General features: G+C 34.4%; 2 protein-coding genes and 1 long non-coding RNA gene across 4 annotated transcripts in view; 2 read left to right on the top strand and 1 right to left on the bottom strand.

The window, feature by feature from the left end:
* Positions 1 to 15,733, bottom strand: part of LOC140750650 (uncharacterized) — a 29,577-nt gene extending 13,844 nt beyond the window's left edge. The window contains exon 1 of one of the 2 annotated variants that reach the window (XM_073084320.1): positions 15,534 to 15,733. In XM_073084320.1, coding sequence (XP_072940421.1) covers positions 15,534 to 15,593 — 60 coding nt within the window. In that variant the 5' untranslated portion in view covers positions 15,594 to 15,733. The remainder of the gene's footprint in view (positions 1 to 15,533) is intronic. The other variant, XM_073084319.1, reaches the window with a different exon arrangement.
* Positions 15,734 to 17,160: 1,427 nt separating this feature from the next.
* Positions 17,161 to 25,548, top strand: LOC140750577 (uncharacterized). The gene is made up of 3 exons (XR_012103227.1): positions 17,161 to 17,305; positions 24,064 to 24,157; positions 25,422 to 25,548. It is a non-coding gene; the product is annotated as an uncharacterized LOC140750577 (long non-coding RNA).
* Positions 25,549 to 27,337: 1,789 nt separating this feature from the next.
* Syn (synapsin) overlaps positions 27,338 to 27,660 on the top strand; it is a 96,193-nt gene continuing 95,870 nt past the window's right edge. The window contains exon 1 of the mRNA XM_073084210.1: positions 27,338 to 27,468. The gene's annotated coding sequence lies outside the window, so the exon portion shown is untranslated. The remainder of the gene's footprint in view (positions 27,469 to 27,660) is intronic.

Below are 27,660 nucleotides of genomic sequence, written 5' to 3'. Positions count from 1 at the left end.
ATGTGGTGTTTTCTAAAATATTCACATTAAAACAAAGTATTTTAAATGCAAACTAATGAAATGCGTGAGTATTTGAAAGGACATCTAATATTTTATGGGTCGCACTTGTAAGTCCGCCGTTATGAAAAATTGTTATGTGTAATTTTAATCAAAAAGCAATGAATTTCTGTAAGTGATATAATTTCGGTGATATTTAAGTCAAAAACCACCGAAATATACATAATAATAAGTTGTTGTTTTTTAGTGGTTTTGTAGTGGTAGTTCTAGTTATGAATGAAAATGAATTCAAGTTAGGTTTAAATTTTTTTTGTTATAGGCATAGATTAGTAAAGATTACTCACTCCTAACTAGAAAATGTACCCAGTTTTAAAAAATGAAATAGTCGCGTAAAAAAGTTTTGCCACGTCTCCGTGCTAGAGTGTCCCTAAAATATTTGAAATAATTATTTATTTATTATGTAAATTACGCAGTATTAGTTATTTATTCGTAAATTTACTCTAAAAATGTTTTTATTTGTCAAGAATTAAAAAAAAAGAACTTACTAAAATAAGCTTTTTGTGGCTTCATTCAATTTCAAGGCGGCGAAGTACCTTTACTAATCTATGGTTATAGGTATACAGAGGTTTGCCATTTGTAATACTTAGTTAACGTAAGCGATTATTCCATTATGGCTGTTATGGGTTACAGCTAGATATTAAACAAAGCGGTATCTAATATTATTACACCGTTTGTTTAAATTGATAGCTTTTGGTATGGAAGCAATCGCATGACCAGAATTACTTTGGAAGATATTACAGTTATGTTTTTGAGCCGCTGGAGCTAAAGGTTGCGAAGAAGTTAAATACACAACATGTTTATGTAGAAACAAATAAATTTATTACCTACGTCTATATGAAAATTAGATTTGACATATTAATTTAATTCAGGCACTGTTTAAGACGTAAATTAATGCAGACATCTTAAAAGCTCATTTTTCTTTTAAGGAAATTACAAATCTATATCTTCTATATATATAAAAGAGATTTCCACGTATATAGTCACTCATCACGATATCTCTGGAACCATTAGAGCTAAAGACTTGAAATTTGGTAGGAATATTCTTTTCACCGAGTAGAGGTCAGCTAAGAACGGATTTTTTGATATTCCACCGTTAAGGGGGTTAAATGGGGGTTGGAAGTTAATATGAAAGTCCGTCAGTTTTAAAGCAAACTAGATGAAAATTGGTATTTAGCTTTCTGATTTAAAGTAATAAAAATCTAATCTAAGGGTTTTTCCAAAATCAACCCTAAAAGTGGTTAAATAGGGGTTGACAGGTTATTTTAAATTTTGCCATTTTGGAAGCCAGCACTATGAAAGTTAGCCATTGCTTTGCTGGTTAGATATAAAATAACTTTAGTTCTACCGTTTTTGGAAAATCAACCCCTATGTGGGTTAAATAAGGGTTGTAAGTTTGTATAGAATTCCCCCAGTTTTGATGTAAACGCTATCAAAATCGGTATTTAGGTTTTCGATTAAAAATAATTAAATACCTATTTCACCATTTTTGGAAAATCAACCCTTAAGTTGGTAAAATAAGGGTTAACAGCTTATTTTAAAATTTGCCAATTTGAAAGCCAGCACTATGTAAGTTAGCCATTGGCTCACTGGTTATATACAGTGGAACTATAATTCTACCGTTTAGAAAATGAACCCTCATTTGGGTTAAATAAGGGTTGTAAGTTTGTATGAGAGTCCCCCAGTTTTGATGTAAACTGTATACAAATCGGTATCTGGGTTTCGATAGAAAATAATTAATCATCTATTTCATTGTTTTTGGAAAATCATCCCTTAAGTTCGTTAAATGGGGGTTGGAATTTTATTTCAAACTCCGTTAATTCGGAAGCAAGGACTATAAAAACTTGCATTTGGCTTCCTGTTGGAAATAATAGAACTTTTTTAACACCATTTATGGAAAATCTATCCTCAAGAGGGTAAAATAGGGGTTGTAAGTTTGTATGAAAGTCCACCAGTTTTGAAGTAAACTGTATAAAAATCGGTATTTGGGTTTTCAATAGAAAATAATTAAACACTTATTTCTTTTTTTTTTGGAAAATCATCCCTTAAGTTCGTTAAATGGGGGTTGGAATTTTATTCCAAACTCCGTTAATTCGGAAGCAAGGACTATAAAAACTTGCATTTGGTTTTCCTGTTAGAAATAATAGAACTTTTTAACACCATTTATGGAAAATCTACCCTCAAGAGGGTAAAAAAGGGGATGTAAGTTTGTATGAAAGTCCTCCAGTTTTAATGTAAACTGTATAAAAATCGGTATTTGGGTTTTCGATAGAAAATAATTAAACACCTATACCATTATTTTTGGAAAATCATCCCTTAAGGTCGTTAAATGGGGGTTGGAATTTTATTTCAAACTCCGTTAATGCGGGAGCGACCACTATGAAAAATTATCATTACAATCAATGAAGCATCTGAGTCACAGTTTTTTTTAGATTTTTAGATCAACCCTTAAGACTGCTATAGAAGGGTGTATGCATTATGCCTTTCTGTTTACACATCTGTTTCAGCATTTTAGCAACTCAACAATCAACCACCATTAGGGTACTATTTTTTTTTATACTATAGAAGTAGAAGACGAGCATGCAGTCCACCTGATGGTAAGTGGCTACTGCCGCCCATGGACATCTGTAATCAACCCCAGATAGGATCAGATATTCCTACCTGAGGTCAGCCACAGATGCGCCGCTACCCCTGAGGACTAAGTTGGAACGCCTCGGAAAAGTCTGTCTCCCTTACCACACCCTTAAAAACGGAACACAGCAGCGCCTAACACTGCTGTTATTAGGTAGAAATAGGTGTGGCGGTGGTGCCGCCGGAGTCGAACCACAAAGGGTTCTACCACCTTTAGAAACCTATAAGTAAAGGAAGATTCTTTAAAAACCGTTGTTGAAGTTACTTCCTTTGGCGTGTCTGGAAAAAGAACAGAGTGCAGAGAGGTTTAGTGTAGGGTGAAATTCCACGGGCCATCGTAACATATATTTTTAACATGGGAATGTATTACGCGTGTTGAAGTGCACATCGAAGGTTTTTTAGGGTTCCGTACATAAAGGATAAAAACGGAACTCTATTACTAAGACTTCACTGTCTGTCCGTCTGTCCGTGTGTCACAGGGCTCTATCTCTGAAACCGTAATAGATAGACATTTGAAATTCTTACAGAGGATGCATAACGGTGGCCGCTATAACAACAAATACTAAAAATAAAAAAGTTGAAAACAAAAAGGGGTCCCCATACAACAAACTGCTATTCGATATATTTCCAACTAACTTTTAAACCGTTAGAGGTAGACAGTTGAAATTTTCACAAAATGTGTAAATAAAAATTTTAGTTGTACGGAATGCTCAAGGTGCGGGTTGGACTTGCACTTGGTAAATTATTAGTAACGCGCAGACCCGCGGGCCACAAGGAAAAGTCGCGGGCCATACACCACCCGTGGGTGTCGGCTTGCCGACCGCAGGTGTTGAATTAGCTTTCAGAAATTTGATGATAAAGTATTTATTGATACATATGTACATAGGAATGTTTTTGAAATTCTACTAAGGAGGTAAAAGAAGTGTTATATGTATATATACGGGAATCTTTTAGGTTCGAAGTTAGAAACGTAAAATTTCAGATAACGTCTATTCAGACAAATACACGACAACGTGGACGGGTGCAAATTTCATATATGATAATGCGTAATTTTGGTATACTGATTAGGTACATCGCAACTACTTTGGACACACTGCGTGCCAACATTTTGTCCTGCCGTGGGGTATGGTTGTGGTTATGCGTGGATTAGTGATGGTTATGTGATAGACACATAGACCTTGGATTAAAATTTTGGGCTAGAACAGGGCTACAGTATCCCCTGCCTGTCGTACGAGACTAAAGGGGGACTTCAGGATTTGCGGGCAGCAAGAATGGGAGCTCTAACCGCCCAGCCAGCTACCCTGGAAAGAACCACTGTATGTAAGGCCACATATAACATGGACGGTTCCTATAGAATAGAGTAAATAATAATTATTGTATCCTACATGAAACTTATATTTTAAAGAAAGTTTCATTACAGTCCACTAATTAGAATTTTAGTGTATGTTTCTGAAGAAAGCTTGACCAATTTAGTTACACAGTGAAGAAAAAAAGCTTTTATTAATTAAATATTAATGCTATTTTATCGTTAAAATTGTTAAAGGTACAAATTTACGATTACAGTTACGAGTATTTGTCTGTTATATCATATCTTTTTTACGCGGGCGAAGCCGCGGGGTTCTGCTAGTGATAGATATAGGTATTCGACCATTAAAGAAAGCAATTCCAATAAATTTTGTACCTTGTGTTAAAACAAGATCAAGTATATTTATATATTAAGGTTACTATATCGTAGTCTATCTGGCTTACTAGCATATTATACAATTTTATAAATAATATGAATTATTTATCCAAAAAGTTTATATATATATATATATATCTATGTCGTGCTCTATTGTTGCCCCGGATTCTAACCTGTACATATGACGTAAATATATCGAAAGAGCATTCCACATATGTATCATCGAGATCAGATCTGATGTAATTAGCGGGCGGACCGGTTTCAACGGCCCCAATACTCCTTGCGGCTACGTCACCGCCGACTGTGGGTCGATTTGGTCTACGGTGATTTGCAAACCGCTACATTACTTTAATAATACATATAATAATAACATGTTATTCGATCTGTTACTTGATTATTTAGAGTGGATTTTACTTAGCTACTGTTATTTGGTACGTTATTAGGTAGGTTAAGCTTTAACGCACATCCCGTTCTGAAGCTTCGGTACCGCTAACATATACCTATTATAATAAATAGCTGAATAATATTGAAGTTCATGTCTAAGTTTAATAAATATGAATTCCGGGCGTTTTTATTTGGGAGATTTTGAGCTTTATCAAGTGAGACTCTACAACAAAAGCATTTAGAAAAATAATACCCAGGTGTTTCATTTAATAAATTTTCGACAGATAGTATTGTATGTTTCGCTAAATCATAGACAAAGAAAAGAAAAAATATACTTATGAATATAGAGTACTTCTCAATATAGAGGGACTGCTTTTATGTTTATATTAATGTACCAGTTAGTAAATACACTCATAATAAATAATAACGTTTATTTAAGGCACGTAAAAGTAATGTTCATTTTAATCTTGACCTCATAACACAATATAAAAAATGAATTACAATTTGCATTAATTGAGGAAGTTCATCGATATACTGTTAGATAAGATAGTAATAATGGAAGATGGTAAGGGATATTTTACTTAATAACCTTTAAGAGACGATACACACATTTTCGTTACCCAAATTAGTCTTTAGGGGTAGCATCGAATTTGTGGCTGACCTCAGCTAGGACTCAAATTATCTAGAGTTGACATCAGATCTCCATGATTAGTCAGGTGCACTGCATTATTGTTTTCTACTTGTATATTATAAAAATAATCCGCAATGACGTCGTAAATTATCACATTGGCGTAAATACAAAATCCTTGAGTACAAAAGGGCGGAAATAGCCTAAGTTGTAACAATTTAGCCACTGCTTATCATTGATTGGCGGCTTCCCACGGACATATACGATGTATTATTAGGATTGCTAGCACGTTGGTAAATAGGAAGTGAATGATGAGTACCTACGGATTGAGGACTGATCGCCGTGACTAAATACGTCATTTGTTCGCTTGAGACCCCTACCCCGGTAAACAGATTGCGAATGAGTTTGATTCAAATGATTTCAAGCAGTTTATGCAACACTATGGGCGTGTATCGTATGGTCATCATATCTGGCATACATTTGCAGTGAAGCAAAAAGTTATTGGAAAATAATTTTGTAATAGATATTGCCTAAAATAGACATTCTTTTATAACACAGTGGCAAGGAAATTATAGATAAGTTAAATAAACGAACCACCAATCCCAATAAACGAAGTATGAATTTTTGTTTTTATAAATTCAAAATAGGCAAGTGACAGCGAGTGAAATAAGACGTAGTAGAGAACACGTGATGATAATATGCCGAAAATCTTGAATTTCGTTGTATTCTTCGGAATAGTATTTTTCCGTTTGCTTAATGATAATTTGACAAGGTTGTTGTAAACCTTACCGCGTTTAGAAGACGTCAAGTGAAGACAATAAGTAACAGACACGCCTGAAAATCAGATAACTAGCCTTGTCCAAAACAACTTGGCTATGGTATGACGTAATGTAACAATTGTTATGGCTAACAAGTAAATAGATACATCTTATATACTTTTGCATGGCTTGGATTTGCAAAGTACCTATCGGTGCCATATATTGTACCAAGTTATTAGTTATGATCAATATAATCACTAGAAATATTTAATCAAATGCCAATAAATTGGGACGAGTTGTGCCTAAATTTGATCACAATTACGTTGCTACCTGTAATTACTATTTTTTGATTATTATGTAAATAGTATTATGTAAATACTGTAATTAGTATTATGTAAGGACATCTTACAAATAAAATAGAATAATTTCCTTTGAAATCTGAATCTCTGCTTTAAGACAGAAATGGAGAAGATTCTTGGATGGTTTTTTATCAGTTGCTTGACTGATAAACTTTGTTGGGAGGATTTTTCCATCGCTTACTCTCTTATCATCATAGGTTACCTATAACATTTCCATTAAATAACTATATTCTAAGTTAAGTTTTTCCCTTTGACCTTTCCTTTTTATTTACAATAGTAAATCGTTTTCACATTTCACATTTCTCATATACCTTGCACAAAAGCTGTAGGTAATCTATATGGGAATCAATGTTACCTCGAAGCTTGTCTCTATAGACTTCGTAGTACATTTCGCTCTTTGACTTGTTGATTACATCGTTAATCATATTCAGACAACAAAAAGAATACCTATCAGTGTTGAAAAGATAAACGATCCCAATTGTACATCGAACTTTCAAAGCCCAGAACTTTACAAAGAGGTACTCAGAAATGCTAATACATATTACATTTATTTTTACAAAATGAATATGACAGTCTACATCCCTATAGTTTTATACGCCTTTATCATCGCACACGATGTTTTTCGTGGCGAACATTTTATTATTTCAACTGCTAACTAATTTATTCATATACAGGATGTTCCATAAGGTTCACGGGTGTTGACCCGTGATACTTATGGACACCTTAGCCTATATTCCCCTCAAACTTGTCGTAGTACCTATTTACGGTATCTTTAACTTAAATTCCTATGTTTAAACGTTACAATTACAGCGCGGTTTATACATTTTGCAGATGTTATCAAGAGTAGCTATTATATAATTTTGCTCAACAAGTTACTCAGTCCATAGACTTGTTACAAGCTTTTAGATTTGAAACAAAGATAGAATTCGAACCAAAAGATAACAATTCAGGCAGTCCTTCAAGAGCTTATAGTTACGAAACATAATAGCAGATGTAAAGATAGATGCAAAGGATGGCGTTCGTAACGCGTGGAGTGGAGCTGCGGTGCTTCCGCGAACGTTGCTATAGGGATGGCGATCTGAGATTGAGTAATGGAAGACTCGATGTTTTTGGGCTAAAAAAACATATTATTTTAATCGATTTTCAGTAACCACAATCCATTACTTCAGCGAATTGATCTTTCATCCTAGAAAATCAAAAGTCGATATTTTCGAAGTTGTTTGAATGTGTTATAGACATTTTTGCTGACGGGTATGTATTTCGGTGCTTATTTGGTCCTGATGACCTTTTTGTTTCTTCTTCTTCGAATATTTACTTTTGAAGAATCCATTCTTTGGGTCTCAATGTTTTTGTGAATCGATTTATTGCATTTCGATTCGAATCGATTCAAGAATCGATCTTTTTCGGAAAGAATCGCCATCCCTACGTTGCTATCGCGATCGCCCGCGGCCGCGCAATCAGAGCGTTTCGTGCTGCGCTTGCGCCGGCATGCGTGGCTAATGTTTTACTACGAAATTGTACAATTTTCGCAAAAGACAAGAGTATGTAACAAGGCGAATCGGGTTTGGTTACCTCTGTTCAAGGAATAGCAATACGACGAGATTCTGGTTCTGATTCTAGGTTTTGGTCTCGGAAATCACAAGCCAGTGCCGTGGGTCATGTTTTATTTACTTACAAAATAAATGATAAATATCAGTGTAAGAAAACATGATATGTTTTCTTATATGTACATATATCTGGAGGCACGGCAGTGCCTCCGCCAAGTCGAGCCTTATATGTATGCTTTACTTGTCTTTTACATAATGTTCTCAAAGTTGTGTGTTGGTTTTCATCGATTAGATGGACTATTTTACCTCGATCAATAATATCAAGGGAAACCCTATCTTGTTTATCCTGGCGAAAACAATGACTAGCAAACTAAGTATGACATCCATATAAGGCCAACTGGCTATCTGTACAGCGACCAATCTAATGAGTGTTAAGTATTAGGTACGCAAAACAAAGTTTTCCGGCATTACGTATAACGACTAAGCTTTGTTGTTAATCCCGCGATATTTATCTAAATTACACTTATGAGCGCAAAATACATGTTCATAATACGTTATGAAAATTACTAGCATAACAGCCTTTCTACATTCCAAGAAATATTAGCGATAAACATCAGGAAGATATGGCCTCGGTCGGTGTCGTGGAGGCCGCGGGTGTCAGTGCAACTACTTAACTTAGTCACGCGAATTTCTGTTATTTATGCTAGTGTTTCTCAAACTTTCAGTTCCGTACCATTATTAGATTTTCTAAACAACAGCGAATCCCGTTTGAAAAATTGGCCATGGACCATAATTATATTAAAAAGCACTAACAACCATAAAGAGCAATCGATATTTTAATAATTGATGTAATGAGTAATCTTATTCCTTATCGCAAATAGATTCTACTTATTTTTCTTTTATTTATTCATTATTAAATTTTTTTTCGTACCCCTACGTTTAACGGATATATTCTGTGTACTCTCACTTTGAGACACTCTGGTTTAAACAAGATGTACATTTCAACAAAAACTTAGTTAAGTACTGAGATTTTGTTTATACAGCAAAAAACGCTCGTTTTATTCTTGAATAATAACTCATTACAATGAATTGTGAATCAATGAGTCACAGATATTGCGGTTGACGTCTAATAAAGGTTACATCTATGAATAAATAATAGAATAGGTGGCATTGTTTTGTATATTAAACTTGACAAACTTCTAACTCGACTCGTAGTGGGTGTTGTTATGTCAATATTAGAAAAATTGTATCACTTTTTGAAGTCTATGTTCTAGTAACTTCATGTTGGAACTGGGAAAAGATTTTATAAAGAGCTACATTTAGATTGAGTTAGATAGATAAATATTTACAAGAGGCATTCTAATTTTAGTCCTCACTTACTTCATCCCTCATTTTCCTTTCTATTTTGATTTTGGAAATAAATGTCTACGGTCTGAATCATGTGGACTGCAAGCCCGTTTGTCATACTCATTCATAAACATACATGTATAAATGTTCCGTTGTTAATTCCGAGTATCTCCTGTCCTTTTGAATTCAAAGTACCGATCATCAAAGTGGCTGCAATGTCGCATATTTATGCGATGCACGCCACGGCCGCGCGCATGTTATGCGCTCCGCGTAGCCATGTATTGTGATGTCACGTCGTTATAACCTATTTTACACTACTTGGCTGATTAACACCGCTAATTATGTACAGCCTAGATTAATTCCTCGTTTTGTTGTTTTGTTTAATGGAAAACGCTAACATTAACAATATTTTACAAAAAAATAAATAAGTTATTATAAAAGCTTCAAAGTAGTTTACTGAAAGGGAAAAAGCAAGCACTGCAATAATTAAAGTTCTTATTATTTTAATAAATGTTATAATTTTATAGTTGCTTTGTAATAATAAGTTTTTGGAACGGAAAGGTATTTTTATCACGTTTTTATATCTACATTTTTGTACCTAAATAAGTAGGTAGAGATAAGCGAAAAGCTTGCAAATAAAGCTACAAAGTTATCTTCTATTTCGTGCCGTGACGTAGCATTATTTTGAGAATCAGTTATCTATTTATCTTACCTCCCGCTTGAGAATGAAGCAAAAAATAATCTGATAAGACACATTTCCAGTTACAGTGTCATACTCTGTCCATAAAACTTATTTATATTGTTATTTGTCGATACATAAGTAACATCCGTAGGTGGATTTAATTTATGGATCCGATAAAAAATGTTCATTACATTTGCTTGTCACATTGTTGTTGTCATAACATGGTCCGAATGTCATGTTCTACGACAGTGCTTTTCAAAGTATGGGTCGCGGTCCTATGGGAGTCTCAAAACCTGCTTAAGGCGTCAAACTAAGGCGAAAAATATATACAAACTTCAAAGATATATTTTTAATAGCAAATGTTTTGTGACGTAATCGTTGTAAAAATATCTGTTTGTTTTATGTACTTAATTATGCATTTAACATAATCTTATTATCAAAATAAATAAAATATGGCACAGTTTCCATATTTATGAGTTAGAAAAAGAGTGTTCGGGATATGACAAAGATTGAAAAACACTGCTCTACGAGACGTAAATGTTTAGCTTAACAAGAACGGAATACAAAAACGTTTAAATATGCAGTAGCAGGTAGCTGCTCCATTGTAAAATACAACATATCAACATATCACACTTGCAGTGAGTCAATGTACTAAGACTTGACTCACGGAGACATTCCTGGAATCAAATCGCGTCGGTTCAGATGGTCATAAAAACAGGCACTATGAGACCATAGACGGATATTAATGTCACATGGCTAGCGAGTACAATATTTACTCATTCAAGTGCGAATTGAGTCATAAATATTTCCGACCGGAAATGAAAACATCTTAGAACAAAGTACAAATGACTGTGTGGGTATATAATTATAATACCTTTAAGGTCCTCCTATATCATGGGTACCGTGACACATAATTAATTTCAGATATGATAAGAGTACTACTTAGGGTCGGTCGGTCGGCAATGCGTTGCTACCACTTGCCACCCTTCAGAACTGTAAGTACCTTATTAAACTCTTTAAATCATAAACTTTTTCTAAGGCAGGAATCGGTGCAGCGATGGTGTTTCCAGTGTAACGTGTGAAACACTATGGATATATGTAAAACCTCCATCATATTCAAAACCTTTACATTTGTCTTCATTTTACAAACGAAATTTTTATTTCGTTAGGATTAATTACAGGATTTTCTGTGACGTCGACATTATTTAAAGACGACATAATTACATAGCCAGAGCCAGAAGATTATCCAAAGTTTTTATCCTACTAACATTTATAGACTACGCCTTTGTTGAAGGTTTTATCCTGTCACCGTGTAATATGGGAATGACATTACTGCTACTACAGTGTTGCAATAATATTTTTATGATGAATACACGTTATGCTAATAAAATGATGTCCTTTTAGCGATAACATTCTAGTATTTATGTTACTAATGAGTTATTTCTTATGCATTTTCTATAAACTAGGACAATAAGTATACATATATTCGTACACAAGATGTGCAATGTTATAAATTTTCTACTAACAAGCTACTTTGTATTTAAAATATATTTCTTGATATATTTAAGTATTTCCAATTTCAATTGTTTGAATACACAACATTATGTTTGTTATGACTTTACCTACAAACAAGCTAATTTTTATTTTAAATTAAATTTCTTGATAGATTATCGTATTTCTACTTTCAATAGTTTGAATACATAACATTATGTTTGTTATAAAATTACCTTCTAACAAGCTACTTTGTATTTTAAATTTTATATCTTAATATATTATCGTATTTTCACTTTCTGTTAATTGAATACATATCATTAGTTAGTTTATGTCTGTTTAAATAAAGAATGTTTGTGTACCGAGGCCTGCGTAGGCGCCAGCAGCCTTGCGCAGCCAACGCCTGCATTGGCATTGGCGGTCCGTAGGCTCTGCCATATACGGTACAGTTAAAACAGTACAGTCTGTCATACAAAACGACCTGTGTAACATAGTGGTCATCATGGAACGTTCCAGGGGTTTCGGGTTCGATTACCAGTCAGGTAAACATCTAAATAATTAATTTTCGATATCTATTATGGGTATGTTTGCGTACATGTAGGTACCTATGTGTTTGCATTTGTGTCATAATAGGGGTTAACTTTATTTTACGTTGATATGTTTGTCATTATTTGTCATTATTTTATCACTGGTTAATCTGACTACAGCCTCCTTGGTATATTACAACAAGGAATTATACTACAATATTTCTGCACTATTTTTTTTATCCAGTATTCGTCAGCTCGTCGAAATTCGATTAAACACATACATTTTCCATTTTTTTGTCAAATAAAACAGAAACTGAGTGTTTTTAGATATTTGGCTGATTTCTTCGACTTTTCAGTCTGTCTATAGCCTATTCCTTGTTTCCTTTGACGCAATTGCCTGCTCTATTTATATGAATACTTGTGGGAATAAAATATGACAAGTGGTTGCCAAGGCTTACCTTTGTGTAACAAGTAAGGCGATCAATATACATACAAATTGTGATATCACATGCCCACATCGCTTACAAGAAGGTTAAATATAATGATTAAGCAACGAGAGGATAGCATTACGTTTTTGTGGTTGAACAAATTTTAAATATGTAGTAGAGAATATTACCCAGAAATGCTGTGGAATGGAATGTTTTAAACCTTAGAGGAAAACTCTACGAATATTGAACTAAGGGGACTTTTTAAAAATGAAGTAATTGTTTGACTACCCAAGCAATTTGTTTGCCAATAATGATCGAAACTTGACATTTGACAATTGATTGAATTTCAAATTTAGATCTATGGTAGACAACACTAAATAGATTGATTATTAGTGATGAGCTTAGCTGAATCTAAAGATGTTCACTATTAGCAGTGTTCATTGAAGATTAATACAACCACTTTTAAAAAAAATAACCTTGTTTACTCATTCGTAAATTATTGATTTTAATGAAATTTTAAATGAGCTATAAACTTAACTTCATTACAAGTTTTATACAGTTACATTTTCTTTTGAATAAAAAAGACTATAAACTTCATGCATTTATTCATCATACATATTATACGAAGGAAACATAAAATACTACTTTTTTTACACTAATCGTTCATTTAAGCATTAACGAATGACTTATACAACTTAATTTTTTGTAATGTGTAGGAAATGGTATTCGTTTCCAGTTTAAAAACTTAAGTTTAACATTATCCTCATCAGCCAATTATGTTATGGGTCTCCTCTTAGGTTCAGTATTCTTGGTAGACATCACTCACCTTTGTATTTTTTTATTTCTTAAAGATCTCTCAGAATTTAGGTTTCCTCGTAAAGTTTTTAGTCGCTTTTATAACAAACGATTCTTACTACGTAAATAATTTCAATAAATCAGAGGTGCGTTTCTGAGATATGAATCTTGGACTCTCAGCTTGAGAGGCCAAATTTAAAACCATGAGCCTAACACTGCTAACTGTTAAGTCTAAGTTATTCTATGTTAAATATTCAAAGTTCCAGTAATAAGTGAAGGATGATATGTGGTAGAGGTAAAACCATTATGTATTTATACGGCAGTGCACCTGTGCAAGCTTTAACTTACGAGTATTTATACCCAAGGAATGTTGACAATGCGTAACGACTTGTGAGTCTTAAGTCCACTCATTTTTCGAGTTTTTTTTTAAATATCATTAAGGTGTACCGGATCTACCTCTGTAAATATTTTTAGGCGAAGTGGAATTAAAACGTAATCTATCGTACTTATCTTTCTTTTTTTTATGCGATGATCTTCTTTTGATTTTTTTTATTGTTGTTGGTCTTTGTTGAAGTTATTATACTTTCGCACTTATTTTTGATCGCCACCTGAATGAGCTTAGCCTAACGACCATCTTTTTTATAACATAGGAGTAACGTACGAGCTTGTATTCCATCTGATGATAAATGACGCCATTACTTAGTTTCCTACATGAGATCGGCCACAGATGAGCCGCTACCCCTGAGGACTAAGCTGAAATACACCAGAAAAGTATGTCTCCCTTACCACACCCTTCAAACCAGAACACAGCAGCGCTTAACACTGCTGTTATTATGCAGAAACAGGTGTGGTGGTGTCGCCGATGTTAAACCACAGAGGGTTCTCGCAACTTTAAAAATCTAAAATCGTAAATCTAAACTTGTAAGACTCGTTTTACAAAACGAATTGTTTTTTCGTCTGTATCGGTATACATTACATCTACGTATAAGTATAGTGAAAATTCTCTCATGAGTAAGTGAGAACTCCACATGCGACTGAAACTAGGTTACGCGCGGAGATGCGATATTACCACTCACGTAATACAATGTCACGTTAACTAGTAGGTAAGTGTAACTTTTATGTAACACCGCGGACTCTACTGTTGATTACTGCTTCAATATTTGCGTTCAATTAACATGTAAATAGGCTAACACCACCCATTAATAATTAAACTATTCGAAGTTTTGTCTGCAATAGATCGATATTTGACAAAGTCTGCCTATTAGATATTGTCAAATTCCAATCTTTGGTAAGTCAAAAATGGATAGATTGATTATTAATAACGGATTATTAATAGATTGATTATTAACTCCATTATTAATAATGGAGGTAAAACAGGTATCAAATAAAAAAGAAAAAGGTTATTCAATAGCTATCGCTATTGATGAGCTTCTTTTATCAATTAAACTATTGCAAGATTTCTGATTATACTCGAATTTCGATAATCTATATGGTTAATATGTGAAACATACAATTTAAGTTCTATATGGAAATGTTAATGTGTTATGCTTCAAATATAAATTATACATATTTAATCAAAGTTGAATCTGCAAGCTGACCTTGGCTTCAATGTTTTTGTGTATTTATAATTTATTTTGACGTTATTGTACTCATATCTTACTGGACTCAATTTTATTGGTTACGCTATATGCTCTGGTAAACTTTTAAATACTTTCACTTAACAGGAACAATAGTTGATAAAGAGTAGTTTTAATTGCTTTAAAACAGGTGTGATTCAGATTATTGGGGAAATAACCAATAACCTTAAACGACAAGTAATAAATACGTAACAACTAATAAGGAGGCATGTCATATGAATTTAAAATAAAGGGCTTTTTCACACCAAAGCATTGGTTTACGACATTATGTTTCAAAAAACTATTAAAATTTTGACAGTTATAAGTATGTGACATTAAATTACTGACTCTATCATTAAGGATTAATTTTGCGACTGTTAATCTAAAGTAGTTAAATGATCTTAATTAATTACGTATATTCGTATCTTAACTATAATTATAAATAAGTATCTAACTGCAGTCGTTATATTATGTTAATAAACAATAGAAAAACGTTTAAATACAGCGTAGATGAGATCATCTGTATTTGACTTTGTACAGGTATCTATAGTTAAGAGTGGTCAGCATTACAATAAGAGAATTGCATTGAGCTGTCATCGGTATACCTGGGCTTGTGTGGTCGCCAGCAGTGCGCTGGCGAGGACGTAGCACCACATCGGCAACATGTTTCACTTATTAATTTTCACAGTTTTGTTTGCACTTTGTTTATGAATTGTTTGCGCGGTGTTAGCGCGTCATGGCGGACCGGTCGGAGCGCGGGACGGAGCGACACTGCCGACTGCGGAGTATAACCGACACAGACCAAGTTACGAGCAAAACAACTGAATTTACTTTCTGTGAGCGCCCGCGTCCACACAGTAGATCGTGCCTGTTGCCCACTCGGCAATTATCTTAACCTAACCTAGCTGATAAGCTACGCATCAGCGTTGCTCAAGAGGAAGAGAGTAAGGTCTTTTACCGAATAATCATACATTAAAACAAATTCAAGTTAGTTGTAGCGTGATAACCCAAGATTTATGATACTAATGTTGATAAAAGCGAATGATATAACTTTAGAATACTTAGAGTTAGTTCACTTAGCTCTACTTTTCAAACGGTATTGTGTAACACCCATTATATTTGTCTATACTGCAGCTACGTTATGATTAGATAACAGTCGTTACGATTGCAATAGTAGAGTCGAATTGTAGAGCTTTTGGCAAGCCGTTGCTCAAAAGCTTGCCAAAAGGCAGCCATGCTGTACAGTGGATATCAATCTCACAGAAATAGATTTTTATGGATAGTAATAATTCGGACGTAAAATTGAGTCGGTTTTCGTTGATATGAACAAGAGCCATCTACGCAACATTGTGTCGGCGAGCAGGCAGGAATTACCTGGGCATTACGACATACGCCCACACGTGCACCTCTTACCTGTAGACAACGTACCATTATACACACAGGCGAAGGAGCAGGTATAGCACCGACTGATCCTTCCAAACTCCTCAAGTTTTTTATTCTCACTTTACATTTCGCTACTCAAGGATTCTGCTTTCTTTTTTCTTATATTACATTACTTATATTCTTATATTACAGCTAGCCTTGGCATTTTATAGTATTGTGTGAATTTGCACTGACTGACACTGAGTTAATAAAGGTAATGCAATGTACCTTTGGAAACTTCATATTAGGTACAAAGTTTGTAAATTCTTATGTTACTAAAACATACATGTATCAGTTATTCTTTCAATGTCCTTTATCTATAATTTTAATGAAATATATAAAATAAATACACTTCAATCTTGACTTCTTCAATTCCGAGGTAATTCATGTTGAAAAAATGATTTTCTATAGAATTAGGTACACTAATACAATTTTCATAATTTTGTATTATTTTATAAAAATGTTCTATGAAAATAAATAATTATAGTTGAGACATTTTGGTTCAAAATATAATCTTTATAGTAATATTCATTAGTTCACTTTATACAAGCTGAATAAGATAAGAAGTTTAAAACGTGTCAACCGGAAAACTGTTACTCACCATAACAGTTGCATAATATTTGTAAGGACATACCTAAATATGGTTTCAGCGTTTGTAGAAACAAAAGCTTTTCAAATACAAGTGAAACAATGACAAAAGGTGCGCCATCTAACCAAGTGCTAAGTGAAACTTGATACCGTAGTTCTTAGTTCTCAGTTAGCGGATAGATGGCGTTGTCGCGCGCAGGCACGTTACCGCCCAAAATCAATACTGCCGGCGTGCGCCGTCCCGCCGATTTTCACATTTCACACAGTTTTACTAAGGCACCCCCATTTGAATCATTTTTCCTACCCGGTAACGCGCAACCAGTGCTCCGTAAGCTCATTCCCGTTCTCGGATTTAACCCTCTGATCTGTAAGTAGAAAATTCACGTTTTATGTATTAAAACTTGAAAAATAAATGTATTCACTACTTTTATGTATCTTGTTTTATCGAAATGTGGACTCGTGCGGCAAGTCCTTAAATACATAGGGAAATTGTACGTACAGGAAGCGGGGTGAAGTTCAACTGGGTATGTAGGGCGGGTGATGAATCGCTGAAAGTAATTGTGTGGGTCGTTCAAGACGTAGCCTTAAAATATTGTACAACTGAACGCTGTAGAATTAACGTTAGGTTTTAACATAATTAACTTTTATAATACCGTAATCCTCAAACGTAGACGTAATCTTATACGGAATCTTGTAGTATATTAAAACTCTAATCTGCCACTCTTACATAATGACATAAATGTAATGTAATTTAAGTGCGCATTAATAATTTATTATAATTATTTTTTTCTGTCATAATGAAGGAGAACCGTGATTAATTTTTCATAAGTATAAGCAATGTACTTTTATGTTATAAGTTTATTGCGTAAACTAAATACAACGATGCCTCGTATCTTGAAAGAAATATTGTAAATTTGTGTCATTTAAAATAATGGAATGCTCAGCAGGAAAAATCCATAAAAAGCGTCCGTCACAGGTACTTTATAAAAACGAAAGAAAGCTGGCGATGACAGTTAAAAATGAGGCTAGAACGGTACTGGGGTAAGCTATCCCACAAGGAGTATTTCATTAGCTGCTATAATGGAATTTATCGCTTCATCTTTTATATAAAAGCTGCGGTATTTTATTTAAGTTTGAGATGGCGGGTAGGTACTTATTCATACGACTGGGAAATGATGAATGGTTCCTACTTTTACACGCGAACTTCACATTATTTACACTTACCCCTGTAAAAACGTTGCATTTTTAAGTTAATTACATTATTCGTATTCTTTATTAAAAAGACGTAGCATCTATTCGCTAGTGTAGAGGCATAGTGCAGTATTTCTATGGCTATGTATTTCATAAATATTACGAAATAAGAATATAAGTTTGTGACTATTTTAAATTACTTTTGAACGAAACTTGGGTAAAATAAAAATAAAAATTAATTACTTTCACGTCGTTCAATGGAAATTTATAAATTCCGTTAAAACAGTCAAGAGTAATTCTATAACATTAAAACCGATTAAATTATTTAAAATCGTTTTGTATTTTTGTAAACCTGAATAAATTATTGGACCTAGTGAAATACAAACCAATCCAGAATAATTGGAATCCGCACGGAACATTGTATAATTCGATGAGTATTGGGTATTTGTTGAGGCTTAGCGCTGTTCTCTGCGGGTCGATCCCGCAATCGTCCCAGTGGCCGAAAACCGGGATACGGTATCGCTACAAGACCACGATCGACCGATCGATCTTTATTATGTATATTTAGTTATTCTAAACTGGAGATTATACAATTAACATTTAAAATTTACGTTTTCGTATAACTTTCAAAATTAATGAATATGTATGTATTGTTAATAGAAAATATCATGGCATCCAAACGCTAAAGTTTTGGTTGAATAGTATGGAATAGCCGATTTACTCATGACTATTCTAATCGATAAAAGTAATAAAACTCCTTTTAAATGATGTTGCTTAAAAGTGCTATAAAAGCTCGTAGCAGTTATTAAGTGAGAAAATAGTAATTAAATTAAAACTTCTGCGTAGAGTAGGTTAACTACAAAATTTCTTTTTTATTATATTTTATACTAGCTGACCCGGCAAACTTTGTACCGCCTCAAAATCTATTTATCAAATATATTTCATATAAAATATAGCCTATGTTACTCGTGGATAATGTAGCTTTCGAATGGTGAAAGAATTTTCAAAATCGGTCCAGTAGTTTTTGAGCCTATTCATTACAATCAAACAAACAATCAAAGTTTTCCTCTTTATAATATTAGTATAGATTGTTCAAACCCAATATAATCATTTTAAACAAGCACTCTTGTAGATTTCCTACGGCACCTGGTTTAATTCGATGAATATTGATTGTTTGTCGAGAGGCTTAACGCTGTTCACTCGGGATCGATCCCGCGTCGTCACAGTTGGCCGCAAGCCAGGAGACGGTCGGTTTCGCTACTCCTCGACCAAGTTACGGCGACACTGGATCCTTTCGTAAATAAATTATTAATGAGACTGGAGATTACAATACGACTAAACTTTAAGAATGCAATCTGCCGATAATACAGACGAGTTTTCGTTGCATTCTATAAAAATCAATAGTATATAACGTAAAAATGTGCGACTTTTTGTCAACTATGCAATTTTTGGTATTAAATGCAAATCTCTTAATATCCTTGTGTATATGTTTCGTTAAATGGCATAGTGTAGACAAATTAATTTTAACTATACCAATAGATACAAATAATTAAAAGACTCTTTGTATCTTGTTAAAAATGTTATAAAACTTCATATATTCTGTACTTTTATTAGGTGAAATATGTTAATTGTTTTAAACTTATAAAACTTAAGTGCTAGCTTTAGTGGATCGCGTAAAAAGCAATTTTATTACTCAACGTTTTTAAATGAAAATCAATCATACCAATCTCGCATATTTATATTTAAACCACGGAATCTCGTATAATTCGATGAATATTGGTTGTTTGTCGAGAAGCTTTATGCTGTTCTCTCAGGATCGATCCCGCGTCGTCACAGTTGGCCGCAAGCCAGGAGACGGTCAGTCTCGCTACTCCTCGACCAAGTTACGGCGACACTGGATCCTTTCGTAAATAAATTATTAATGAGACTGGAGATTACAATACGACTAAACTTTAAGAATGCAATCTGCCGATAATACAAACGAGTTTTCGTTGCATTCTATAAAAATCAATGGTTTATAACGTCAAAACGTGCGACGTTTTGTCAACTATGCCATTTTTGGTATTAAATGAAAATCTCTTAGTATCCTTTTATGTATATGTTTCGTTAAGTGTCATAGTGTAGACAAATTAATTTTAACTATACCAATAGATACAAATAATTAAAAGACTTTTTGTATCTTGTTAAAAATGTTATAAAACTTCATATATTCTGTACTTTTATTAGGTGATATATATTAATTGTTTAAAATTTATAAAACATCTGCTTAAGTGGATCGCGTAAAAATCACAGTGTATTTTATTACACAACGTTTTTAAATGAAAATCAATCATACCAATCTCGCACATTTATATTTAAACCACGGAACCTCGTATAATTCGATTAATATTGGTTGTTTGTCGAGAGGCTTAACGCTGTTCTCTCAGGATCGATCCCGCGTCGTCACAGTTGGCCACAAGCCAGGAGACGGCCGGTCTCGCTACTCCTCGACCAAGTTACGGCGACACTGGATCCTTTCGTAAATAACTTATTAAAAGTTTTAAATTTATAAAACATCTGCTTAAGTGGATCGCGTAAAAAGCAATATTATTACACAACGTTTTTAAATGAGAATCAATCATACCAATCTCGCACATTTATATTTAAACCTCGCAACCTGGTATAATTCGATGAATATTGGTTGTTTGTCGAGAGGCTTAACGCTGTTCTCTCAGGATCGATCCCGCGTCGTCACAGTTGGCCGCAAGCCAGGAGACGGCCGGTCTCGCTACTCCTCGACCAAGTTACGGCGACACTCGATCCTTTCCATATTTATAAATTTACTAACAAACTTGGGGTCTTAAACGACATAAGAAGTCAGTATTTCGATGCAAGAAGTAACGTTAATCTATACGGTGATATATTAAAAAAGGTTTCGTACAAATAAGTTGCTTTCATTCATCTTCATGGACGTCATGATGAGGAACTTATAGAGGTTATAACATTTAACGATATCAATGTCGTGTAATTTCATTGAGCATGTATATTTATAATTGTGTATTGGGATATAATTACATTTTAACATGGGACATTCGTGGCGAGGTCTCACGTAATTCGGTATCGTTACATTCACGTTCACTCATGATTGTCACTATGATAATAATATCATACCCAGACATTTACGATACCCAGTTTTTTAACCTTTAAAGAATTTTCTAGCTTTTTATTGAAAATTCAATTAAACACAGAAAACAATTTCTGAAAAGTAGTACTGTAGGTTATACTCTACGTCCCGGCTAAGGCTTAAAACCGCTGCATGCATATTAAAACCGTTCCATTAGAGTTACGTACTGACAGAAAAATACATGTATTAAAAATCTGAGACTTTTAAGTAAAGAAAGTAAATAATTTTATTAGTTATCATCATCAATTTAAATGTAGTTTCATTTTTTTACAACTAATATTAGTTGAATCTTGAAGTTAAATTAATACAACAAGGAGAATTGGATTAATCTTCTGCTTTAAATTTATAATAGTACTATATAATAATAGTTTTTCACACACTGAATATATGGAGTAAGATAGGAAAATGACATAGTTTATATCACACAGTTGGCATAGATCCAGAAAATAGCTACTGTTTGTGGTCCATCTAGCAAATGTCGTTTAAATGCTTTATATGTGGATGTGAAGCTTACCAAAAGCTGAATAGATAAAAGTGTATCAAGTTATTAGGAAACCAATGAATATTTGATATAATTCTGCTAGTTTTAATCAAGGGTGGCAGGATCCTTCATGGACTCCGGAGCCACCACAACCATGCCCATGACTTTTTTATAACAACACTGTTAGTGGCACTTCATTCCGGTGCCACGCAAAGTCTCTAACCGAAATAAAGAGTCTCTTATACGAGAAATCCCAACAGAATCCTCAAGGATGTATGGCTGACATCACCTTAAACTCCAATCCTATCTGAAATCGATTCCAGATAACCGAGCACGGTTTATGAGTATCAGGTGGATTGCACGCAGTCGTATGTAGGTATGTGAGGTGACAAATCATCGCTTTTCTCACAGGATCGATCCCGCTGAACGCATAACATAGTTGGCTCGAGTCCAGGTATCCTGTTTGTCGACTACGCTGCGAAATCCCTTTGTTAATGAATGTGGCACGATCAGAGTAAAACTGTTATAAAATATACAGAGATTTTAATTAAAGTATTCTGGATAATTCACCCACGCATGCGCTATTTGATAAGGACTAGATGGAAACTTTAGGGAAGTATAATTACGGCAATAATATATTTTGTTTGAAATTTAGAGGTTTATTTGGGTCAAATTTTATGCCCACGTATAAGTAGAAACGTAAACGTATATTTTATGAGCCGTTAAACACTTTTTGCCGCCTCCTTTTTCGGCATTTACAACCCTTTTTACAATCCCTGCTAAAGTAATGTATATACTATGACTCGGTTGTACACAAGTAAGGGTATCAGTTGCTTCCCTTCTTATCTGAGATAAAAATATTACTTTAGGTCATTCAATCAATTTAAGGTTGATTGCCCATTGACAATGATCGCTTGAGTAACTGGTGCAGCTCTCGCGATTAATAAGTGGTTTACACGACTGTCAAAAGTTGTCCGGCCATAATTTATTAGTTTAAGCATTAATGAACAGCTTTCGCAACTATGCCTTACGCCATAGTAGTCAATAGGCGGTCTGAGCAAAATCCAGCTTTGTAGGAATCATATCTTTTGATTTGCGTTGGTGATCCTAGTACGAAAGACGACTCTGCATGTATTCTAGTTTAAAACCTACAGGAAAAGTGGGATTTGTGTTGTACTAGATTATTTATTTTGCTTTATTTTAATCGCACTTTATCAAATGAAGAGCTCTCTGAGGACACTGTGTGTAAAACGTCTCATTTATTTTCTACCTCGTTGCCGGTCCCGGGGTCATAGTCATTCATTTTCATTTCTTTGTTATCTGTAGTCGAAAGCTTTGAATCACTGTATCTCAAAAAGCGCTGAAACATTGTTTAGCAGCGACATTTCTAACAAACTTAAACGGATAAAAACAGAAATATACCACCCATAGCGCCATGAGACATAACGGAATCACGAATTCAATTTCTTTCAGTATGATTACAAAGGGAAGCCACTAAGCGATTGGTATTTTTTACGATTTATGATGATGGACTTACTCGTAGGGTTGTTTTGGGGTAGAATTGGAAAATATGAAGGTTGATGTTTTCTCTCTGAATGACAATTAATGAAGTTTATGACCATCAGAGACTGTAGCGGATAGTCGCCACCTATCGTCAACGACCTTCATTGACAGTTGCTGTCTGTGTTTAGTGACTGTTTCCGACGGTGGTCTAAATGAACTCACTCATATTTTAGATATCTCCATCAGATGGACTGAATTCTCGCTTGTTTCTTTTATAAAATGAAAAAAAAAACAAATGTATCGATTATTAAATATTTTGTAGTTAAAAATAAATGTAAAGATTGATGTCGATAACCTTGCGACCTACACGGGCTAGGAGGTCACCAGTCTCGCTAGGCCAGGGGTGACAATTTGGCTTTAAGCCAACCTGCCCCTTTCGTGACAAAATTGGGATCATGGCTATATAAAATAGCGTTAATAATAAATTTTTGATTTCTTTCATTTCCGCCACAGCTTAACTTTCATGTTAATATTTATTGTAGGCGTTAGATTTAGCTTGACAAGGCTCTATTTTAGATAATTAATCAAATAGCTTTTGGGTCACTTTGTCATTCTTGATATTTTTAGATTTGTTTATCCTGCGTACATTTTATAACACGGCGTTCTGTTTCTCGAATGAATTATAGGCAACACTACGAACAACAAAAAAGATAACATAGCTATAGCAGCATATAATTTTATCTAGACATTTAAAACATGTAGGTAAATTAAGATTTATTGTTCGCAGGTATCTCTATCCTACTCCCTCACCAGCCTGCGTCTACGTCGCCACAAGCTTCCGAGACTACTGAATTGCTATACTTACGGGTAGCATTCTCTTAGTAAGTACAATGGGGCTTTTATTCTTATGTTTATACGAGGCGAATATCTCAGAACTTCCTAAATAGAGCAGTAGCACAGTATAAGGATATTTGTACCGTGCCAGTAGGAACGACTGTGCCACACATATATATTTATGTACGCATTTTTGCAAGCATATAGTTATTTTTATTATTCTTTGGTATTTATTTTCCTAATTCAGTTAAGTATCACGTAGCCTGAACTTTAATACATTTTCAACATTTCTCTAACATTATTATGTTTTGCATATCCGAGATTACTAAAGTTTGAAATTGGAAAAACTCTGTTAAATTAAAACTTTTGTTGTTTCAAATGAACAGGTGTATGGAGCCTGATGTTTTAGTAATAGTTTAACAATTATGGAATGTGATGTTTTAATAAGTCGACAGGCGTTTATTCAGGCATTTAAGACTAAACCTTTGGACCATTGTAAGAGCCCTTCATATTTTGATCTTGAAGGAATTAGCTCTACACCTATTTCTACCTAGTAAAAGAACTATTAAGCGCTGCTGTGTTTTGGTTCGAAGGGCCACTCCTGTAAGGGAAAGAGTATTGTGTACAAAATTTCAATTTAATCGATCGGAATTGGTGCAAATTGGCTCTGATGAACAGACAAATAGACAGACACACAGGACTTTCGTATTGATGTACGGAATCCTAAAAAAAACTAGTTACTGTAGAGGAGAGTGCCACAATTCTGTTACTAGTTCAGTTAAAAGGTTGAAATAACAAGGCCGGAAAGGTTTTAAGTGCTATTCAAATACGATGCGAAGTGCTTGACCCAGGATAATTGAACCCATTTTCATGTAACACGTTTTTATATATTTTACATTTTATAAGTAGAACACGATTCGAAATCAATTTCGTAGATAAAATATGCCTGCCAATTGGCTTGTTTAGAAGGATGGATCAGAAGTCGAAAGTTTATGGAAATCTATGCTGGTACACATAAAGGGACTAATACAACTCTGACCAATCCCAAATTATATCTCAGATCTCTGTATCTGTCTGTCTATCTGTGTACTGTATCTTACACCTATCTAGTGAAACTTATTGGTCTTAAAGGTTATTTTAGAATTAATTTTTAAATAGATAATAGCCAAATATTTCTTAACGTAACAAATCCAGTTTTCCTGATCATTATCTCATTTATTTCTATATAACTTTGAAATATTTCTAAGATTTCAGCAATTAAATATCTTATAAGGCTGTTGATAGATATCGTTTTTGTTAACTCAACACCAGGAGCGGTCAAAATAGATCGGTCGGGGTGTCCTGGCATCTGTGGCCCGCAGGCCGCGACCACATCAACCCTGTCTTTCTCAAGTTTCCGAAACTCATTCACCTCCAATGTCAATTACTTGAAAAGAAGGTATGTACCGACTACTATATTATGTGTAGGTTTTACTTAAGTCATTTGCTCCGAAATTTTATATGAGTAATGCCAATAAAGGAAAGATTTAAGGCCACAATGGTGATAGTCATAAAAAATACTAATAGTACTTTAGTATTATTTTATTTATTTATTTCGTTTGTTTAACTAAATAACATATAACATATTAAATAACATATTACATAAATAACATACTCAAGTTGTATTTATTTATGAAAGTATATTTAAGTTTATTATTTATATACACTCTGTGATAAGATTACCAAGCGTAAAGAGATTGCATAGTAGCCAACGTCAACTATAAATAATTTCTTTATTGGCGCAGGTTATTAAATTACAGGCTGTAATGTTTCAGAACATTGGATCTGACATGAAAGAGATTCCAGTAGTTTATATATACTTGTATGTTACTATATGTATGTATAAAAGGATACATATACGTTAATAGTTTGTCCATGGCTTCAATGTAACTGCCATTATCTAGACTTATAATCTCGGAAGAATAACCTATATAGTTATTGTTCGGAGCTTATAATGATAGAAATGTGTGACTGTCATGTATCTATTCATATTAATCTCTCTACGGTCTACGATGAGACCGATTTTGACGAGTTTCACGCAATTTATATTATGAGGTTTGTGGTTGCACGGAGGCAGCTCAAGCTTTAACCTACTGAATAAAAAATACATGAGATGAAATCTTTCAAATTTTAATAGATTATCTTGATTGCTATATATTTAATAAACCTACATAAAATGCATAACCTATGTGGCATGTAAGCCTATTTTCTATATTTAAACGGATAATATTATTTCCCTTATACTTTTCTCCATTATATATTTTTGCTATGATGTTATAACGTGGCTTTGGTCGTGTGATTTTTCAGCCTTTGTCAAGTTACTTATTTAATAATTCTTAATATTATATTATACTCTTGCATGTTTTGAATAATACATATAATGTGATTGTGATTTATTCTCTAATTTTGTAGTAATAATTTACGAAATACCACTGCTATAAATTAAATATTACCTACTTAAAATAATTTTAAAAAATCTACATTTTTAATTATTTTTAATGTCTCGTAAAGTTTCCTCGTAATAATCATTCGATCAGTCAAAGTGTTAATATGACACTTGAAAAGTGTAGCAATGACGAAAGATCGCGAAAGCTCGAACTGCTTCACTGCGCTGCTTCCACCCTCATCCGCACTTGACCCCCTACCGTCCGCTCCACCCGTCCCGCTGTTCACATACCGTGTAGCACCACTCATTAATCAATTATTTGTGTCAATGGCGCGATGGAACAGTTGTTATTTGCTGCATCCCAACACAGAGTACAAACTATAAACATTACTCGTGTCAGCCCGCGCCGCAAGTAACGACTTCTAAGATCCATTCTCAGTGCATGGCGCTTAACTCCTCGATGCAGATGTTGTCTATCGATGTAAGCTTACCTAATGCTAGACGCGGTAAGTATTTTACTAAGGCACACTTAAATAATAGAATAGATCTCGAACACGATATCTCGACATCAACGATTCATTCGTGAATTAGCTCACGTATTCATTAGTGAGCGGAAATCGAAACTGGAACGAGAATAGCGCGAGTGTGTCGGAGGTCGTTTAGGGTAGTTAGCACGGGTGAGTGGCGTGCTCCTGAGTGGCTACATAGCGTGTGTGTCGGTTTCCTTCCCGTGCGTGTCCCTGTGTCCCGGTGCGGCGCGGTGTGGCGTGGTGTGGCGTGGTGTGGCGCGCCGTAGCTCAGTGGAGGCGTTGCGCAGATTCAGCTCGGGGGACCTGCAGTCCGAGTGCGATGAGGGCGAGGTCGACCCCTACACCGGCCGCCCGGCCACCACCAGCCAGCCGAAGCCGCAGAGTCAGAGGCCGACCTCCCAGGGTATGCATATCTAACTTGTACTTTTAAGATCTAATGATAGTTAAAAATAATTTGCAAAGTGTCTGTCGAACTCGCATACAGGGGGTAACGTATGATAAACGTTCATTTCGTATTCAGTACTACTGAGTAAGGAACCCTGCAAACAGAAATAATTAAGTGAGACAAATACTTTTTAATTTTTCATGCAAAATC

Source organism: Epargyreus clarus, unplaced genomic scaffold (assembly GCF_041222505.1).
Source record: "Epargyreus clarus isolate Ecla_fem2 unplaced genomic scaffold, WU_Ecla_fem_2.2 ptg000021l, whole genome shotgun sequence".
In the NCBI taxonomy this organism is placed as follows: Eukaryota; Metazoa; Arthropoda; class Insecta; order Lepidoptera; family Hesperiidae; genus Epargyreus; species Epargyreus clarus.
This window is presented reverse-complemented; position numbering and strand designations above follow the sequence as displayed.